General features: G+C 40.3%; 1 protein-coding gene across 1 annotated transcript in view; it reads left to right on the forward strand.

Moving 5' to 3' along the window:
* LOC105480317 (kinesin family member 15) overlaps window positions 1-18,877 on the forward strand; it is a 97,941-nt gene that overhangs the window by 40,574 nt on the left and 38,490 nt on the right. The window contains exons 9-19 of the mRNA XM_011738987.2: window positions 1,278-1,403; window positions 1,558-1,680; window positions 4,412-4,535; window positions 5,552-5,628; window positions 5,867-6,076; window positions 6,910-7,087; window positions 9,119-9,260; window positions 9,942-10,083; window positions 15,275-15,472; window positions 17,562-17,669; window positions 18,448-18,553. Of these exons, the coding sequence (XP_011737289.2) occupies window positions 1,278-1,403; window positions 1,558-1,680; window positions 4,412-4,535; window positions 5,552-5,628; window positions 5,867-6,076; window positions 6,910-7,087; window positions 9,119-9,260; window positions 9,942-10,083; window positions 15,275-15,472; window positions 17,562-17,669; window positions 18,448-18,553 (1,534 nt within the window). The remainder of the gene's footprint in view (window positions 1-1,277; window positions 1,404-1,557; window positions 1,681-4,411; window positions 4,536-5,551; window positions 5,629-5,866; window positions 6,077-6,909; window positions 7,088-9,118; window positions 9,261-9,941; window positions 10,084-15,274; window positions 15,473-17,561; window positions 17,670-18,447; window positions 18,554-18,877) is intronic.

An 18,877-nucleotide genomic window follows, 5' to 3' on the forward strand; every position in this document is an offset into this window, starting at 1 on the left:
AAATTGCAGTGAGCTGTGATTGTGCCACTGTACTCCAACCTGGGTGACGGAGTGAGACTCTGTGTCAAAAAAAAAAAAAAGCCTATGCTTATAATAGGACATATACCAAGTCTGTTCTAAAATGCTTTATATATATTAATTCATTTGACCTTTCCAACAACTCTGGGAAGTAGGTGCTATTATTTCTGTTTTACAGTTAAAGAAAGTGAAGTCACACAGCTAATAAAAGTAGGGCTGAGATTCAAACCGAGCTGCTACAGTACTCTCAACCATGCCACTAACCACCTTTCTGATTTACTGAATGATAGCAGCAGTGACTCTGAATTCAGTATATCTTGCATTATAATTTTGACTTTTTCTCTTTTTTGTATACTTCTTCCACTGCAGACCCAGTTTTCAAAATATGCTACCTACAGTAAAAATCTAATGTAACCTATTTAGCTCATTTTTTACCCCCACCAAGCTTCTGTTTTAAAGTAGTTTTTATTATCCTTTACAGAATTAAACTGAATATTCTCCTCAGATAAGTTCATCAGTGGCTTTGGGGGCTGTATGGGTGAGTTATTAGGCATTATACCCTTAAATATTTTAGCATAAAAGGATTGAAAAAAGTACCTGTTAATGCACTACTCTACCTTTTTTTTCCCTATTTTTTTCTGGTCTTTATCTCTACCTATAGCTTGGTTTCAAACTTACAATCATGAAGTGACATTAATATTTTTTTTTCGTTGCATGATTTTTGTGTTTGTCTTTTTTTGTTGTTGTTTTTGAGACAGGGTCTCACTCTGTTACCCAGGTTGGAGTGCAATGGCACAATCTCAGCTCACTGCAACCTCCACCTCCCAAGCTCAAGTGATCCTCCCACCTCAGCCTCCCAAGTAACTGGGACTACAGGCGTGTGCCACCATGCCCAGCAGTTTTTTATATTTCTTTGTAGAGATGGGGGTTCGCCATGTTGCCCGGGCTGGTATCCAACTCCTAAGCTCAAGCAACCTGCCCGCCTCGGCCTCCCAAAATGCTAGGTTGACAAGCGTGAGCCACAGTACCCAGCCTGTGTTTGTCTTCTAATACTAAAATTACACTGTACATCAAATAGGTAAAGGTTAGGGGGATAGTTCAGCACTTCTTTTTTGTTTGTTGAATAGTTGTTCTTTATTAACGTTGTCCCTGACTTGCCTTTTCATCCAAAATTATCCTCTGCTAGATATATTTTCATTCAAAATACCAAAGAGAAACCAATGTACCTAAATTTTTGTTCTTTTCCGTCAACACCTTAGGAAGCAGGTAACATAAATCGATCATTGAGCTGCCTGGGCCAAGTGATTACTGCACTTGTCGACGTGAGTAATGGAAAACAGAGACATGTTTGCTACAGAGACTCCAAACTTACCTTCTTACTACGGGTAAAGTAGATCCTTGGGTTCCTGGGCTCCTTTTGGTTATGCTAAAGTTGATAGTGGGACCATCTCTCAGCCTTGGCAAGAGTATACATTTTCTTTGCTTAAAAAGATCTTGTGATTTCTCACCGAAAATGTGTCCATTCCTATCATTAAATAGGATTCCCTTGGAGGTAATGCCAAAACAGCCATAATTGCAAATGTTCATCCTGGATCCAGGTGTTTTGGGGAAACCCTATCAACACTTAACTTTGCTCAAAGAGCCAAGCTGATTAAAAACAAGGTAAAATACTGGCGTATACTTCATTAAATAAATGAGAAAAATACTAAAGCTTGCAGTATGCCATTTTTGTGATTGCTCTAATATTAACATTAACTTTTATTTCTCTGTATAGTTTATCTCACTATATGCAAAATTTCTATTTTATCTTTCCTACCCTTCTATATCACACATGTAATTAGAGACCTAGGTTAGATCTTATGGTAGTTATTGCTTGACTAGTTTTTTCTCTCTTTTTTTGAGACACAGTCTTGCTGTGTCACCCAGGCTGGAGTGCAGTGGTGCAAACACAGCTCACTCTACCTTCAACTTCCTGGGCTCAAGAGATCCTCCTGCCTTAGCCTCCTGTGTAGCTGGAACCACAGGCATGCAGCACCATGCCAGGCTAATTTTTAAATTTTTTAAAATGTTTATTTATTTATTTATTTATTTTGAGACAGAGTCTTGCTCTGTTGCCCAGGGTGGAGTGCAGTGGCGTGATCTCGGCTCACTGCAAGCTCCGCCTCCCGGGTTCATGCCATTCTCCTGCCTTAGCCTCCTGAGTAGCTGGGACTACAGGTGCCTGCTGCCACGCCCGGCTCATTTTTCGTATTTTTTAGTAGAGACAGGGTTTCACTGTGTTAGCCAGGATGGTCTCCATCTCCTAACCTCATGATCTGCCTGCTTCAGCCTTAATTTTTTTATTTTTTTGTACAGGCAGGGTCTCACTTTCTTGCCCAAGCTGGTCTCAAACTCCTGGGTTCAAGCAGTCCTCCTGCCTCATCGTTTCAAAGTGTGGGGATTACAGGTGTGAACCACTGTACCCTGCTGACAAATTTTTTCTTAAGGGAAAGCAAATTAAGTTTGTGAGTATTTCCTTCTGCCAACAGCCAATCAATCAGTTCTGCAGCAGATATCAGCTGGGTGTCCTCTGATTCAGTTCCATTCTAACACTATATATCTGGAGATAGGGTGAGATCTCACAGGTTCAGGGCTCAGTCTTACAAGACTGCCCCCGACTTCTGATGCCAGTTGCAAGCCCTAGCTTGTTCTATCTGTGCTTTCAGACCGATTGGCTGTAAATCAGGGGTTCCATGTTGCCCCTTTCCCTGGGTAAATCAGAAGACTATAGATCTAGTCATTTGTTTTATTTCCTTGGACTATGGAGTACTAGTAAGATGAGGAGGAAAAATCATTAGAGCTTCCTGACCCAAAGTCTCTTAAGATTTACTAGAAGTCTTTGGAGATTATAGAACTGCAGCAATAATTAGAATTATGATGTCACTGATGGGACAGTGATGTCAGAAGTACAGTAGTACCTTGTAATGAAGCTGGCGATAAGAATCAGAAGCAACTGGAAATGGCTGCTTAACACGCAAAAGAACAAAACCAAGAGCCTTCTACTAGTCATTCTCAATGGTAAGCCCTCTGCAGCCTATCAGTGGACAGTGCTAGAATATCTGGGACTTGTTTAAGGATGTGCTATTTAAATTTTTCCCAGTGAGCAAATTGGGCTTACGGCAAGAATACGGAAGACCTTGGGGCTGTCACAGGGTGTTTTTTCCTTCCTGGAGTATTGAGTATTTCACAGCTGAGTCCTCTGACCTGGTTGGTACTCAGCTGTTGGCACTCATTGTCGCTCTTTAGTGGACCTTTTTAAATATTTATTTTTTTAATTAATAAACTTTTTTTTTTTTTTTTTGAGATAGAGTCTCGCTCTGTCACCAGGCTGGAGTGCAGTGACACAATCTTGACTCACTGCATCCTCCGCCTCCTGGGTTCAAGTGATTCTCCTGCCTCAGCCTCCCAAGTAGCTGGGACTACAGGCAGGTGCCACCACGCCCAGCTAATTTTTTTGTAGTTTTAGTACAGACGGCGTTTCACCGTGTTAGCCAGGATGGTCTCAATTTCCTGACCTCATGATCCACCCAGCTAGGCCTCCCAAAGTGCTGGGATTACAGGCGTGAGCCACCATGCCCCCGCCAACTTTATTTTTATGGCAGTTTTAGGTTTACCGCAAAATTGAACAGAAAGTACAAAGAGATCTCATATAGTCCCTGTCACCATACATGTGTGACCTCCCCAACTCTTGACATCCTGACCCACAGTGGCACATTTTGTTTGTGAGTCTTTTAGCCTTTTAGAAGTTGTCCTAAATAAGACATTTCTTTAAGAAAATGAAGATAATCATTTAGTGTGGTTAAAAAAAAAAAAAAAAAAAATGGAAGTGTCAAACCAATCCCTCCTTCCAAAAGGGCTGTTAAAAAATAAAGGTTGGATTCCTCTGGAGAAGGTTGCTTCTGCAGAGCTCAAGCCAGCCCTGCAAGTCATCACGCACTTAGAGGCTAGGCTCCTTCCCCGTAGGGAGCTAGGAAAGAGGGGAAATGATACTCAATGAAGTGTTGACTCTTCTCCATTGGGAGGGTGGGGGAAGGCTGTTGTTCTCAGGGAAAGAAGTATTAGGTGAACACACCCGGATCCCAAAGGTGATCCAACCTGACAGCTCAGGGCTAGTCAGCTGGGGGGAAGAGAGCCTGGCTGGGGCTCTCTCTCTCTGGCTCCAGGTCTGAAGGCACAAGAAAAGGAAGCTTCCTCCCCACTCAAGCACACTGTGATTCCTGTGGCCTTTTGATTCCTGTGGTCGTGAAGTTTTGTTTGATGTTCATCACTACAAATCATATCAAACAAATGTAAACACAGGACTATACTACTCAAAAAGCATTATTTTAATGCTTTTTTAAAAATTCCTGAACAGGCAGTAGTAAATGAAGACACCCAAGGAAATGTGAGCCAGCTCCAAGCTGAAGTGAAGAGGCTCAAAGAACAACTGGCTGAGCTTGTTTCAGGACAGACACCACCAGAAAGCTTCCTAACCAGAGGTAGGATAAGCACGCTGTCCTTTATCTTGGGGAAGACTGTGTACAAATAATAGTTTAAGAGCCCTTGATGATAGACACAACACAATAAGGCAACCCACATTTTTCTACAAGTATCTCTTTCTGCTTATTTCTCCTATATAGGAACATAGTGCTTTGTTTGTAATCAGATACCGATACTATAGGCAGTGAGTTCTGTGAGATATGGTAAAAGGGGGAATTAAAATAATTTTAATAATCCATAATAAGTGCTAAAGAGATTAATTTCATTTAGATCTACTTCTACGTAGCATATGTAACCTATATATGTTTACTATAGGATAAGAGAGACTTACTTTTCTTCAAAGAATAGCTAGTAGAGAATTAATTAACTGGAAATCCATAAAGCCAAGAGGGTGAATTATTAATAGATCTTAAGAGGTGCACAGCACCCTAGGACTGCTCTAATTTTTTTTTAAAAATCTACTTCTACTTCTGTTACACCATATGTAATCTATTGTGCATATTAACTAAATAAAGAGAAACCTATTCTTTGAAGAACAACTAATATGTGGAATGGTTAATTTGAAATCCATGATCTGGTGATGACAGTCTCATTTTTTTTTTTTTTTCTTTTGAGATGGAGTCTCTCTCTCTTGCCCAGGCTGGAGTGCAGTGGTACGATCTCAGCTCACTGCAACCTCCACCTCCTGGGTTCAAGCTATTCTCCTGCCTCAGCCTCCTGAGTAGCTGGGATTACAGATGCACACCACCATGCCTGGCTAATTTTTTGTATTTTTAGTAGTGATGGGGGTCTCACCATGTTGGCCAGGCTGGTCTCGAACTCCTGACCTCAAGTGATTCATCTGCCTCGGCTTCCCAAAGTGCTGGGATTACTGGCATGAGCCACTGTGCCCGGCCACAGTCTCATTCTTTTAGATTAGTTGAGAGCAATCAATTAAAGGCTATCTGTTCTCTTGGGTTTGAAGTGTGTTAAATATTTTTTTTTCATCTTCCCTTTCTTATTGGATCAATTACAGACAAAAAGAAGACTAACTATATGGAGTATTTCCAGGAAGCAATGTTATTCTTTAAGAAATCTGAACAGGAAAAGAAGGTAGGAAATGGAATTAGTAATAAAGGAGATTCAGGATACTTAGTTTTTTGCTGTGTGGTTTTTATTGCGTTACTGAGTGAAATAAGTAATACCAAGTCAATAAAGTAATAGAAGGCTATGAAAAATCAAATTTTGCCTTTAAGATTAAATTTGAAGTTAGTATTTGTTGCTGGACTTACGAAAATTTAAGGATGTTGAATTATTTTTCATGTTTAACCAAATTATGAATTTCTTTAAGTCTCTGATAGAAAAAGTTACCCAATTAGAAGACCTCACCCTCAAAAAGGAAAAATTTATTCAATCTAATAAAATGATTGTGAAATTCCGAGAGGATCAAATAACACGCTTGGAAAAGCTCCACAAGGAATCTCGGGGAAGTTTTCTGCCTGAGGAGCAGAATCGTTTGCTCTCAGAATTAAGGGATGAGATTCAAACTCTGCGAGAACAAGTGAGTATAGGGCGTCTGTAATATTTCTAAAAACAAAAGAAGTTCAAAGCAAATCTAAATTTGTCACCAAGTACATGTTCTTTAATACAATGGAAATTGTTTGAAGTGAATTCTTCTGACAGTGTGATTGCATAATTCCTTTACCTGCCTTTTTAAAATAAAGAGAAGAGAAAGGGAAAAGGAAGAAGTTGTGGTGATGTTGCTACATAGTATGCAACTCTAGCAGGCCATGCAGAATTTCACCCAGTGGGCATTGTGGTTGTCTGAGGTAGTAGGCTCTTTAGAGTTGTGCCTTTTAAAGTTTTTGTTGTTTTTCCTTTTCCTTAGGGAGAATGGATAGGTCAAACAGGTACATCGTGGGAAAAACCAAAATCTCTTATCAGCTTCTTGTTTATCTCTCTGGAGTTTTTAATGAATATTCAAACTAATATGGGTGGATATTTTTACTTTTGTTTCTCCTTTACACTTTTCTGCACTTTGCCTTTTTCAGTTAATCTGGGTTGACAAGATTACTTTGGTCCTTGTTCTTTTCAGTGTGTTGATTTAACTAGTCTCCTTTGCATGAAAAGCGTGCCACAGTGTACACCCTTGTGCTTACCTCCTTAGGTGAGTGAACATTGCAAGGGTCTAGACTCCAACTGAGAATAGCAGAGTTACAGGACATGCATATTTTCAAACTGATCACACATGCCAAGTTGCTTTCCACGGTAGTTGCAGAAGGGTACCCCAGTAGTGCATGTGCATACCTAGTTTTCTAACAGCTTTTTAGAGGAACTAATTCACTAAAGAAATGTTTGTAAATATATAATGCATGTAATTCTTCTATGTCACAGATAGAGCACCACCCCAGAGTTGCAAAGTATGCTATGGAAAATCATTCCCTCAGGGAGGAGAATAGAAGACTGAGATTATTAGAGCCTGTGAAAAGAGCCCAAGAAATGGATGCCCAGACCATTGCAAAACTAGAAAAAGCTTTCTCTGAAATAAGTGGCATAGAGAAAAGTGACAAAAGTAAGAAATGATTGTTGTATATATGTTCCATGTAGGAAGGGACTGTTTTAAAGAGTATTTGTAGTGCCTTGTGACTAGAGTCTTCATTTTAGCCTCCAGGCCTGCTGTGCTAATGTCTTATACACATATTCTTTTATGTTATAGAAAGGTATTTACTAAACTTTTTTTTCTCAAAGATCACAGAGCATAAACTATGTAAGCTAATAGATATAACAAGAAAATACTCATTGTATTTCTGTTTTATTGATAAAAAGATTGATTCAGATACTACGTTAAATTTTTAGTAAATTTTCCGGTTTAAAGTATTTGAAATGAAAAGTGTTTAATTAATTAAACATGAATAAAAATCGAGTTGAAATGTTTCTCAATCTAGTTAGGCCTGTGCAATGTAAGAGATGTAGAAAGGTCAGACTCATAGCACAGTGTTTGGGTCCTGATGTTGTGGTTACCAGTGTGTGCACTCTCTAGTTACATGCTACTTTCATAAGTTTGCGTACTATGTGAAAAGTGGTTTAGTTAGTACTAAGTCTGTCCTACAGTCTTGACAGCTGTTGGTGTTCATACCCTGGGATTTGGTAACAAAGTCTGTGTTTGCCCCAGTCTTAGAGTTAATATTTTCATGGTCTTTTATCATAGACATGGCCTTGGTTTCCTTTTAGGTTGAAATTGAGAAAGTTCTACTGTTTTTATTCTACATTCATAAAGAAGACTGTCTCTTTGCTTTTTAAAATTTCATTTTTTAAGCCTTCTATTCTGTTACGACTGAATAGAATATTAAGAGTCACAGTAACTGGGTTGGGGAGAGACTTAAGATATTAGATGTAAAATTACCGTCAGGTTTTCTTTTTTGAGATGGAGTCTCACTCTGTCGCCCAGGCTGTAGTACAGTGGTGCGATCTCGGCTCACTGCAACCTCCACCTCCTGGATTCAAGCGATTCTCCTGCCTCAGGCTCTCTCCTGGGATTACATGCACACACCACCACACCGAGCCAATTTTTGTATTTTTGGTAGAGATGGGGTTTCACCATGTTGGCCAGGCTGATCTTGAACTTCTGGCCTCAAATGATCCACCCACCTCGGCCTCCCAAAGTGCTGGGATTACAGATGTGAGCCCCCACGCCTGACTTAGGTTTTCTGTTTTATTTAAACTACTTTTCCCTACAGTGCCCTTTATTTTGTTGGCCATTTTGTTTTGGTCTCCATAATACCTTGACTTAGTCCCTTCAGAAGATGCTAATATCTGGATCTCATCAGTTTCTTTTTTTTTTTTTTTTTTTTTTAGTTTCTAAACATTGATCACTCTCTAAACAACTTTTATGTGATCTTTTCCCACACTGAAACTCAGTGGACTCTCTTCAATATATTCAGTGTTCTAAAAGGCATTTCCTGAAAATTAGTATTTTCTACCTGGTAAATGATACTGAGTTCTTACAACCTGCTGCCCTTGCTATTTGTTTCCTTTTCTAAATAATTCCTTGGCTGTTAACATTAGCTGCTAGCACTAATTCCTGCAAGATTCACTGGCTGCTGTTTGTCTAGCATTAGGCATGCCACATTTTCGTCATTGTTTGCTCTTTCTCCTAATGGGAAAGGTGTTGCCTTAACTACGCTTCTCCATCCTATGGCCTCTGCTTCTTAAACATGACTTCTAATCCCCTTTGGCACACTGTCACATCCTGCGCCTTCTGCTGAGTTATAAGCTTTTGTATTTTAGGGCTCACTTTCCAACCCATTTCTCATTTTTCCTCCTTGTGGCCCAAAATTGATACCTGACAGAGAACTTAGAAAATGTGTCCTATTGTTTTTGTTTTTCAAACACTGAAGTTGTGAAGCTAGGCATGGTAGCATGCACCTGTAGTCCCAACTATTTGGGAGGCTAAAGCAGGGCGTTCACTTGAGACCAGAATTTGGGGCTTCAGTACACTATGATTGTGCTTGTGAATAGCCACTGCACTCTAGCCTGGGCAACATAATGAGGCCCTGTCTCCAAAAAAAAACAAAAAAGACTGAGATTGTTTTCTTATTAACAGATCAGCAAGGATTTTCTCCTAAAGCTGAGAAAGAACCATGTTCGTTTGCAAACACTGAGAAGTTAAAAGCACAACTCCTGCAAATTCAGACAGAGCTGAATAATTCAAAGCAAGAATATGAAGAATTCAAAGAACTTACTAGGTAAAGTCTAAATACACATGCATGCACACTTATATTCTTTTAGTGTTCATTTGCTGTAGTGTTAATATTGATAATTCAATTGGGCGTTTTACTTTAAATATTAATCTCATAGAAGCAACTACTTTGACATGAAGAAAAAGCATGCTTCTAGCTCTTTACTAATATATTTAATGAACTAGATAATATAGGTGTTTTAAGCAGTTTTTTCCTGTTGGGTTGAGAGTCTATTGAACTTACATAATAAATTATTTAAATTTAAATTTGGTAGTCAGGGTTGTTAAGATTTTTAGGAAGTATAGGTTTATTAATATTCCTACTTGATTCTCATTATGTAAAAACAAAGATAAATCACATTCATATTATAACTAAGATCAATCTTACCCTAAAATATAAACAAATGTTTGGTTCAAAAATGACGTATCACATATGGTATAATCATGGACTATTTGGACCTTTGAATTTGAGCGCTACCATTTATTTACTAGTTGAATCCCTTAAACAGTCAGTCTCTGAGCCGTAGTTTACCGAACTGAAGAATGAAGGGAATAATCTGAGAGAATAGAGAGTATCTCTGATTTAGAGATAACTATAAAGTTATATGAGAGCATAAACTGTAAACTACTCTATGAATGTTTGACATTACTTATTACCTGAAATACTCTGTTTTACAATATCTATTAGGAAAAGGCAGCTAGAATTGGAATCAGAGCTTCAGTCTTTGCAAAAAGCTAACCTTAATCTTGAAAACCTTTTGGAAGCAACAAAAGCCTGCAAGCGGCAAGAAGTTTCTCAGCTGAATAAAATTCATGCTGAAACACTTAAGGTAGGTCATCTGAACCATACTTCCATCTTAAATCACTGCTGTGTCATTTTATTAGTAATGGAGTCTGTATGGTCTATCTGCAGATGCCGATGACATCCCATGCAGGTAATTAACACCGGTGTCACTCTGGTCCTTGGGTTGCTGCCAGCAACCCCACTGATGTATCCCCCCAGGGGTAGGGTGGAGTAGGAAAGAATTCAGCATTTGGAATCAAATTTGAATGTGCTGCTAACCTTAGGCAGGGTTTCCTAACTTCTGAGCCTAATCTTTCTTTTCTCTAAATTGGAGATAAAGGTAATTTACTCGCAGAGTTTTAGTGTACTAAATGAGATAGATAAGCTACCTGGTACCTTGTAGATATCAGTAAAATGGCAGCTGTTGATACAATGTAACATGTCCTCAAAGCTTTCAGTAGAATAGAAACCCTAAAGGGCAAAGACCACTAAGGGATCACAGGTGCCATTGGAAATAACATGAGAGGGTTTTGTCCTAAATAACCATATCCCTCATAAAAGAAAAACAAAAAACAAATGTATGAACGACTGAGAATGAGGGGAGAGAAAGGAAGTACACAAGGAAAACAAAAGGTTGAGGAGGTGATGCTGATTTCAGTTTTTTTTTTTTTTTTTTGAGACGGAGTCTCGCTCTGTCGCCCAAGCTGGAGTGCAGTGGCGCGATCCTGGCTCACTGCAAGCTCCGCCTCCTGGGTTCACGCCATTCTCCTGCCCCAGCCTCCCCAGTAGCTGGGACTACAGGCGCCCGCCACTGCGCCCAGCTCATTTTTTGTATTTTTAGTAGAGACGGGGTTTCACCGTGGTCTCGATCTCCTGACCTTGTGATCCGCCCGCCTCGGCCTCCCAAAGTGCTGGGATTACAGGCGTGAGCCACCGCGCCCGGCCTGATTTCAGTTTTTGTATCAAATTTTTGTGTCAAATTTTCTGAAGGTTAAAAAAAATTTTACCACACCTGGGTGTGGTGGCGCAGGCCTGTAGTCCCAGCTACTTGGGAGGCTGAGGCAAGAGGATCGCTCAAGCCCAGGAATTCAAGTCCAGCTTGAATTCAAGTTCTTTTTTTTCTTTTTTTGAGATGGAGTCCTGCTCTTGTCGGCCAGACTAGAGCGCAGTGGCGCAATCTCGGCTCACTGCAACCTCTGCCTCTGGGGTTTAAGCGATTTTCCTGCCTCATCCTCCCGAGTAGCTGGGATTACAGGTGCATGCCACCATGCCCGGCTAATTTTTGTATTGTTGGTAGGGACAGGGTTTCACCATGTTGGCCAGGCTGGTCTCGAACTTGTGACCTCATGATCCACCCGCCTCAGCCTCCCAAAGTGCTGGGATTACAGGTGGGAGCCACCACGCCAGCCTCAAGTTCTTTTCAATAAAAGAAAGAAGTAGGGCAGGGCGCGGTGGCTCACGCCTGTAATCCCAGCACTTTGGGAGGCCGAGGCGGGCGGATCACAAGGTCAGGAGATCGAGACCAGACCACGGTGAAACCCCGTCTCTACTAAAAATACAAAAAAATTAGCCGGGCGCGGTGGCAGGCGCCTGTAGTCCCAGCTACTCAGGAGGCTGAGGCAGGAGAATGGCGTAAACCCAGGAGGCGGAGCTTGCAGTGAGCCGAGATCGCGCCACTGCACTCCAGCCTGGGCGACAGAGCGAGACTCCGTCTCAAAAAACAAAAAACAAAAAAAAATAAAAAAAATAAAAGAAAGAAGTAGAGAAGAAAGACAGAAAACCTTTCCTTATGTGTCTTAAAATATAAATAGATGTTTATTTATAATGATTATTTTAATAGTGGTGCTTTTCGTGTCACTTAATGGAAGACTAAGTAATTGTATTCATATTTGAATAGGTAATTTATGTGAATGAAATTTTTCTTTTTTTTTTTTTGAGACGGAGTTTTGCTCTTGTTGCCCAGGCTGGCGTGCAGTGGTTTACAATCTTGGCTCACTGCAACCTCTGCCTCCTGGGTTCAAGCGATTCTCCTGCCTCTGCCTCCCAAGTAGCTGGGATTCCAGGTGCCTACCACCACACCTGGCTGATTTTTGTATTTTTAGTAGAGACAGGGTTTCACCATGTTGGCCAGGCTAGTCTCGAACTTCTGACCTCAGGTGATCTGCCCGTCTTGACCTCCCAAAGTGCTGGGATTACAAGTGTGAGCCACTGCGCCTGGCCTGTGACTGAAATTTTCAAAGATATAAAAGGTATTTAGTAGCAAATCTCTTTCTACAGCTTGAGGGCTGTGTGTGTGTGTGTGTGTGTGTGTGTGTGTGTGTGTGTTTTAAAGCAATATTTTAGAGTTTGTCCTATGTCTGCAGGGGAAAAAACGTTCTCCCCTTTTTTGTTTCTGTTTTGGTTTTTGATTTGTTTTGGCAGTTGCTCAAGAATGTTATGTGGATATATAATGATTTATTCAACCTGGAAAATGCTGGGTTTTTTCCTATACAGGCGGAAATTTTTAAAAAATATTTTTAAATTTTGATTTATTTATTTTTTGTTTTGTTTTCTAGAGACAGGGTCTTGCTCTGTCACTCAGGCTGGAGTGCATTGGCATGATCATGGCTCACTGCAGCCTTGAACTCCTGGCTTCAAGCGATCCACCTGGAGCCTCAGCCTCCCAGAACACTAGGATTACAGGTGTGAGCCACCATGCCTGACCAGAATTTTTTTTTATGTTGCCAAGAGCGGCATAGCAATTCAGAGCCTTTGTTGTTGTTTTAGTTGTGCAACTACTATATGAATACATTCTCTTTGTTTAAAAGAAATATACATATTTCAAGTTAAAGTTAAAATTCCTTTTCAGCATCACTTCCAATCTGGATCTAATCTAATCCTTTGTCCCCCCTAATTCCTGGAGGTAGTTTAATCCTTTTTCTTAGCATTTTTATACTATAAATATATACAGACTGAGAAAACACATAGAGTTGTTTCCTAGATTGTTTATTGCTTTTTTTTTTTTTTTAAAGAGTCATTCTTCATATGTTATTCTACAATATGCTTTTGTTAACTCAGGGATATGCCTTAGAGCTTTCCACATTAACTGGTACCTAGAGCCTTATTTGGATATGAGGCTCAAGGAATATGAGCCTCATACCGGTTAACGTGAGGCTCAAGGGATATGAGCCTCATACCAGTTAATGTGGAAAGATCCAAGGCATCTCCCTTGAGGGACAGAAAAATTATAGAGCTTGAATTATAGAGCTTGAAGCACCATGAGGGATATCCCCTTAAGGGATATGCCTTGGATCTTTCCATATTAACTGGTACCTACTTATTTTAACCCTAGGTTTCTATGGCTTAAGTAGATGGTTTCGAGTGCATGCATTCTCTGGGGGTGGATTCCGTTAAAGGAGAATTGGTCATTTTAGGATGTCTTAGCATTTGAGTGAGTCAAGCTGAAGCTCCCTCCCAGTGTCTGTAGCCTGTCCCTGCAGCCCTGATGCACTCCTTTCCCAGCACTGTCCGCAGGAACTGGCATTGTCAGGCTTGTTAACATTTGACCATCTGATGGGTAAAAAATGAGATCTTGCTGTTAAGGTTTTAATTCTCATTTCTCTAATTTCAAATATCTTTTCATGTGTTCATGTCCATTTGTATATCCTATTCCCTGAAAAGAAAGAGCCCATTTTACTATTTTTTAAAATATTTTTCTTCAGATTTTGTTTTTATGTAATAAGCATTTGTTAGGTATACTGCCAATATATTCCTCCATCATGTTGCTTGTCTTTCATCTTTGCATGTGATGCTTTTGTTATATAGAAATTTTATATTTTTGATGTAGCCAGATTTATTGACCTTTTATCTTTATGACTTTTTTGCCTTTTATTTTCCTTTACATTGAGGTGTTTGTGTATCTGCTGTTTTTCTTTTGAATGGTATGAGAAAGGGATTTAACTTAAAAATAATAATACATCTAGGCACAGTGGCTCACACCTGTAATCTCAACACTTGGGGAGGCAGAAGCGGGAGGATTGCTTGAGTCCAGGAGTTTAAGACCAGCCTGGGCAACATAGTAAGACCCTACCTCTGCAAAAAAAAAAAAAAATCTAGCCAGGTGTGGTGGCATGCACCTTTGGTTGTCAGCTACTCCTGATACTTGAAATTTCCACAGAAAAATTATTCTATTTCTGGACTGGGTGTGGTGGCTCATGCCTGTAATTCTAGCACTTTGGGAGGCCAAAGCGGGCGAATCACTTGAGCCCGGGAGTTGGAGACCAGCCTGGCCAACATGGTGAAACCCCATTTCTACTGAAAATACAAAAATTAGCCAGGCATGGTGGTGTGTGCCTGTAGTCCCAGCTACTTGGGAGGCTGAGGCAGGAGAATCGCTTGAACCTGGGAGGCGGAGGTTGTGGTGAGCTAAGATCACACCATTGTACTCCAGCCTGGGCAATAGAGCAAGACTCTGTCTCAAAAAATAATAATAATTCTATTTCTGGACTTTGTATTTCCTCCCAGTGTTCTATTTGAATGTACATAAGCTAATGTACTGTTTTAATATGTACTGTAATGTAATATACTATTTTAATGACCATACTCCCCATACCCCTATGTATTTTTATATCAGATGGGGAAGTCTCCCTAATTTGTTATTTTTATTTTTATTTTTTTTGAGAGACAGGGTCTCAGTCTGTCACTCAGGCTGGAGTGCAATGGTGTGATAATAGCTCACTGCACCCTGGAACACCTGGGCTCTGGGGATCCTCCTGCCTCAGCTTCCCAAGTAGCTGGGACTACAGGCCCAGGACACCATGCCTGTAAAAATAATTAAAATGATTTTTTTTTGCTAGAGACAGGATCTCACTATGTTGCCCAGCCTGGTCTTGGACTCCCGGCCTCAAGTGATCCTCCCCTTCTTAGCCTCTCAAAGTGTTGGGATTATAGCCATGAACCATCATGCCTGGCTTGTTCTTTTTAATTGTCTTGTCTCTTCTTATACATTTATTCTTTGTATGAAATTAGATATCAGCTCATTAAGTTTATTTTTAAAAATTGTATTAGAATTTTGCTTGGGACTGCGTTGAATTGATGAATTTATTTCCACTTGGGCATTTTTATACTGTGTTTCAAGAACACTTTTTCTTTTCTTTTCATGAATAGTATTTCAATTTTATCCTCTCTATTCACAAAATTATTAAATATGCCCTTTTAAAATATGTGCTAATGTTTTCCATAATCATTTTTTGCTGCAGATTATAACTACACCAACCAAGGTCTGCCAACTTCGTTCCCGACCAGTACCAAAATTAAGCCCTGAAACGGGAAGCTTTGGCTCTCTATACACTCAGAATTCTAGTATATTAGATAATGATATATTAAATGAGCCAGTTCCACCCGAGATGAATGAACAAGCCTTTGAGGCCATTTCTGAAGAGCTTAGTACAATGCAGGTAATGTTTTGTTCTAGAAAAAATAAATAACTGGACATCCATTTAAATAAATTTGCTTTGTTATTTTAATTCCCTATAAGTTACAGTGTTCAAAAGTGCTTAGTATTAAAACCATATCTTTTTAAGTGTGGGTTTATAATCATTCCTAGATTGGAAATCAGCCCACTCTTGCGTTTTGTCTCTACTTAGCAATCTTTAGCAAGTCATTCTCCATGGGCTTTGGTTCCCTAGTGTATAAAATGACCAGTTGGCCGCTAGCTCCAAGTTCCAGAACTGGTTTGTATAGCACAGTGCTGTATCTGCTAAAGAAAGTTAGAAGAGGCCGGGCGCAGTGGCTCATGCCTGTAATCCCAGCACTTTGGGAGGCCGAGGCAGGCAGATCATATGAGACCAAGAGTTCGAGACTAGCCTGATGAACATGGTGAAACCCTGTCTCTACTAAATACACAAAATTAACCGGGTGTGGTGGTGCATGCCTGTAATCCCAGCTACTCGGGAGGCTGAGGCAGGAGAATTGCTTGAACCTGGGAGGCGGAGGTTGCAGTGAGCCGAGATCACGCCACTGCACTTCAACCTGGGCAACAAGAGCAAAACTCTGTCTCAAAAAAAAGAAAGTTGAAAGAATCTTATTATTGTGGCGAAAAGAAAGAGAGATCAGACTGTTACTGTGTCTGTATAGAAAGAAGTAGACATAAGAGACTCCATTTTGTTCTGTATTTGAGGTGCTGTTAATCTGTGACCTTACCCCCAACCTTGTCCTTGCAAGAGACATGTGCTGTGGTGACTCAAGGTTTAACGGATTTTGGGCTGTGCAGGGTATGCTTTGTTAAACAAGTGCCTGAAGGCAGTATGCTTGTGAAAAGTCATCACCATTCTCTTAATCTCAAGTACCCAGGGACACTGCCAAAGGTCACAGGGACCTCTGCCTAGGAAAGCTAGGTATTGTCCAAGGTTTCTCCCCATGTGATAGTCTGAAATATGGCCTCGTGGGAAGGGAAAGACCTGATCGTCCCCCAGCCTGACACCCGTGAAGATTCTATGCTGAGGAGGACTAGTACAAGAGGAAAGAAGGCCTCTTGGCAGTTGAGATAGAGAAAAGCATCTGTCTCCTGCCCATCCCTAGGCAATGGAATATCTCGGTGTAAAACCCGATTGTATGTTCTGTTTACTGAGAAAGGAGAAAACCACCTTAGGGCAAAAGGTAGGACTTGCTAGCGCAATGCTGCTCTTTATGCACTAAAAAGGTTTATGGAGATGTTTGCATATGCATGTCAAGGCACAGCACTTTTCCTTAAACTTATGTCACAGAGATCTTTATTCATATGTCTTACTGCTGACCTTCTCAGAACGATGATCCTATTATCCTGCTACTTCCCTTTTTCTAAGACAGTAAAGATAATGATCAATAAATACTGCCAGGGTAGGTCCTCTGGATGCTGAGCGCCGGTCCCCTAGGCCCACTTTTTCTTTCTCTATACTTTGTCTCTGTGTCTCATTTCTTTTCTCAAGTCTCTTGTTCCACCTGAGAAACACCCACAGGTGTGGAGGGGCAAGCCACCCCTTCAATTATAGATCAAATTTTAGACAGCTTTTAGTATATTTGAAATAACCTGAAATTTGATTATTCCAGAATTGTTATGGTTTGTTAATTTTTTAAAATAGGTTTTCTACTGTCCAGTAAAACTTGGAGTGGGCCAGACCACCCCAAACCCCAGTATTTTGTCCTTTCCAGGCCACGGAGGCCTTTCTGGTGAGGTAACTGCTTGCAGCCCTGAGGAAGCTTCTTAGAAGTCTCAAGATGACTCTATCATTTAATCCAGGATTTTAATTTTAATCACTTCTTTCCTTTGTATTTCAAAGTATCTACTTTAATGGACCACAAGTGTAAATCTGAAACATTAGAAATCATTTAGTATATAACCTTTTGATACTGTTTTCTGGCTCCAAACGGGCCTTTGATACCTTTGTTCATATGAGGTTTTGAATTTGTTTTGTTTTGTTTTGTTGTGTCTTTAATGCAGAAGAAATGGTGGAATGTTTGAGAATTCCATTAAAAGAAATTTTGATGACTAAAGTTTTTGTGTTGCAGGAACAAATAAGTGCTCTTCAAGCCAAATTGGATGAAGAAGAGCATAAAAACCTAAAGCTTCAGCAGCTCGTAGACAAACTGGAACATCATTCTACCCAAATGCAGGAGGTGAGACCAAGAGCACGGCCTCAGAAAATGTATGAAGTACCCTCAAATGTTTCCTTGAGGAAACATCCTCAAGGATCCTCAAACATCCTTGAGTATGTATGAAACACACTCAGAGAGTATCACAGAAAGAAAGTGCCACACGGCCTTAGTGAAGGCTTATTTGAGCTGTATTCTCTACCTTGTCACTTGGCATGCTGCTCTGATAATGAGACAGGCATGCATAGTCTGCACTTGGCTGACTTAGTCAATAATGCAAATAGATCCCTTGCTATGTGTTTAGAAGAAACCAAGATGGACTGTCCATGGCTTCGTAGTTGTTAATCCTCTTTACTATAGTTCGTGGGGACAGCCAATTTTCTTCTGGTCAGAGACGTTAAAACTAGACTTTAAAAACGGAAACAGGTTAATGAGGCCAGGCATGGTGGCTCACACCTGTAATCCCAGCACTTTGGGAGGCCGAGGCAGGTGGATCACCTGAGGTCAAGAGTTCGAGACCAGCCTGGCTAATGTGGCGAAACCCTGTCTCTACTAAAAATACAAAAATTTGCTGGGCGTGGTGGCGCATGCCTGTAATCCCAGCTACTCGAGAGACTGAGGCAGGAGAATCACTTGAACCCAGGAGCCGGAGGTTGTGTCACTGCACTCCAGCCTGGGTGACAGAGCAAGACTCTGTCTCAAAAAAAAAAAAAAAAAAAGAAACAGATTAATGATTTGGAGCGCGTCTGCGTCTTAGCATACCAGGATTCCTTTTCCAGTAAATTTATCTTTTTTCCCAAAGCTTTTCTCATCAGAAAGAATTGATTGGACCAAACAGCAGGAAGAGCTTCTCTCGCAGTTGAATGTCCTTGAAAAGCAGCTTCAAGAGACTCAAACTAAAAATGACTGTAAGTTATTCTATCAGGAGCTTTGTGACTTGAAGGAATACTGTAACTCAGTATCTTTTTACTCTTATTAATAAAGCTGTTCCTATGTTTTTGGATGGTTGCTTTGTTGTTGTTTGTTGTTTGATAACCAGACTGGGGTTTGCATGCAGTGGTAAGTAACAGCAATATATCATAAAAGGTAAATTTCTCCATCATTGTTCACAAACAAATGATACAAAAGTTTGCTTAAAGTTTTTTGTTTGTTTTTTTTTTTTTTTTTTTTTTTTTCTCTTTGAGACGGAGTCTCGCTCTGTCGCCCAGGCTGGAGTGCAGTGGCCAGATCTC

The sequence above is a fragment of the Macaca nemestrina genome, chromosome 2, assembly GCF_043159975.1.
Source record: "Macaca nemestrina isolate mMacNem1 chromosome 2, mMacNem.hap1, whole genome shotgun sequence".
Classification (NCBI taxonomy): Eukaryota; Metazoa; Chordata; class Mammalia; order Primates; family Cercopithecidae; genus Macaca; species Macaca nemestrina.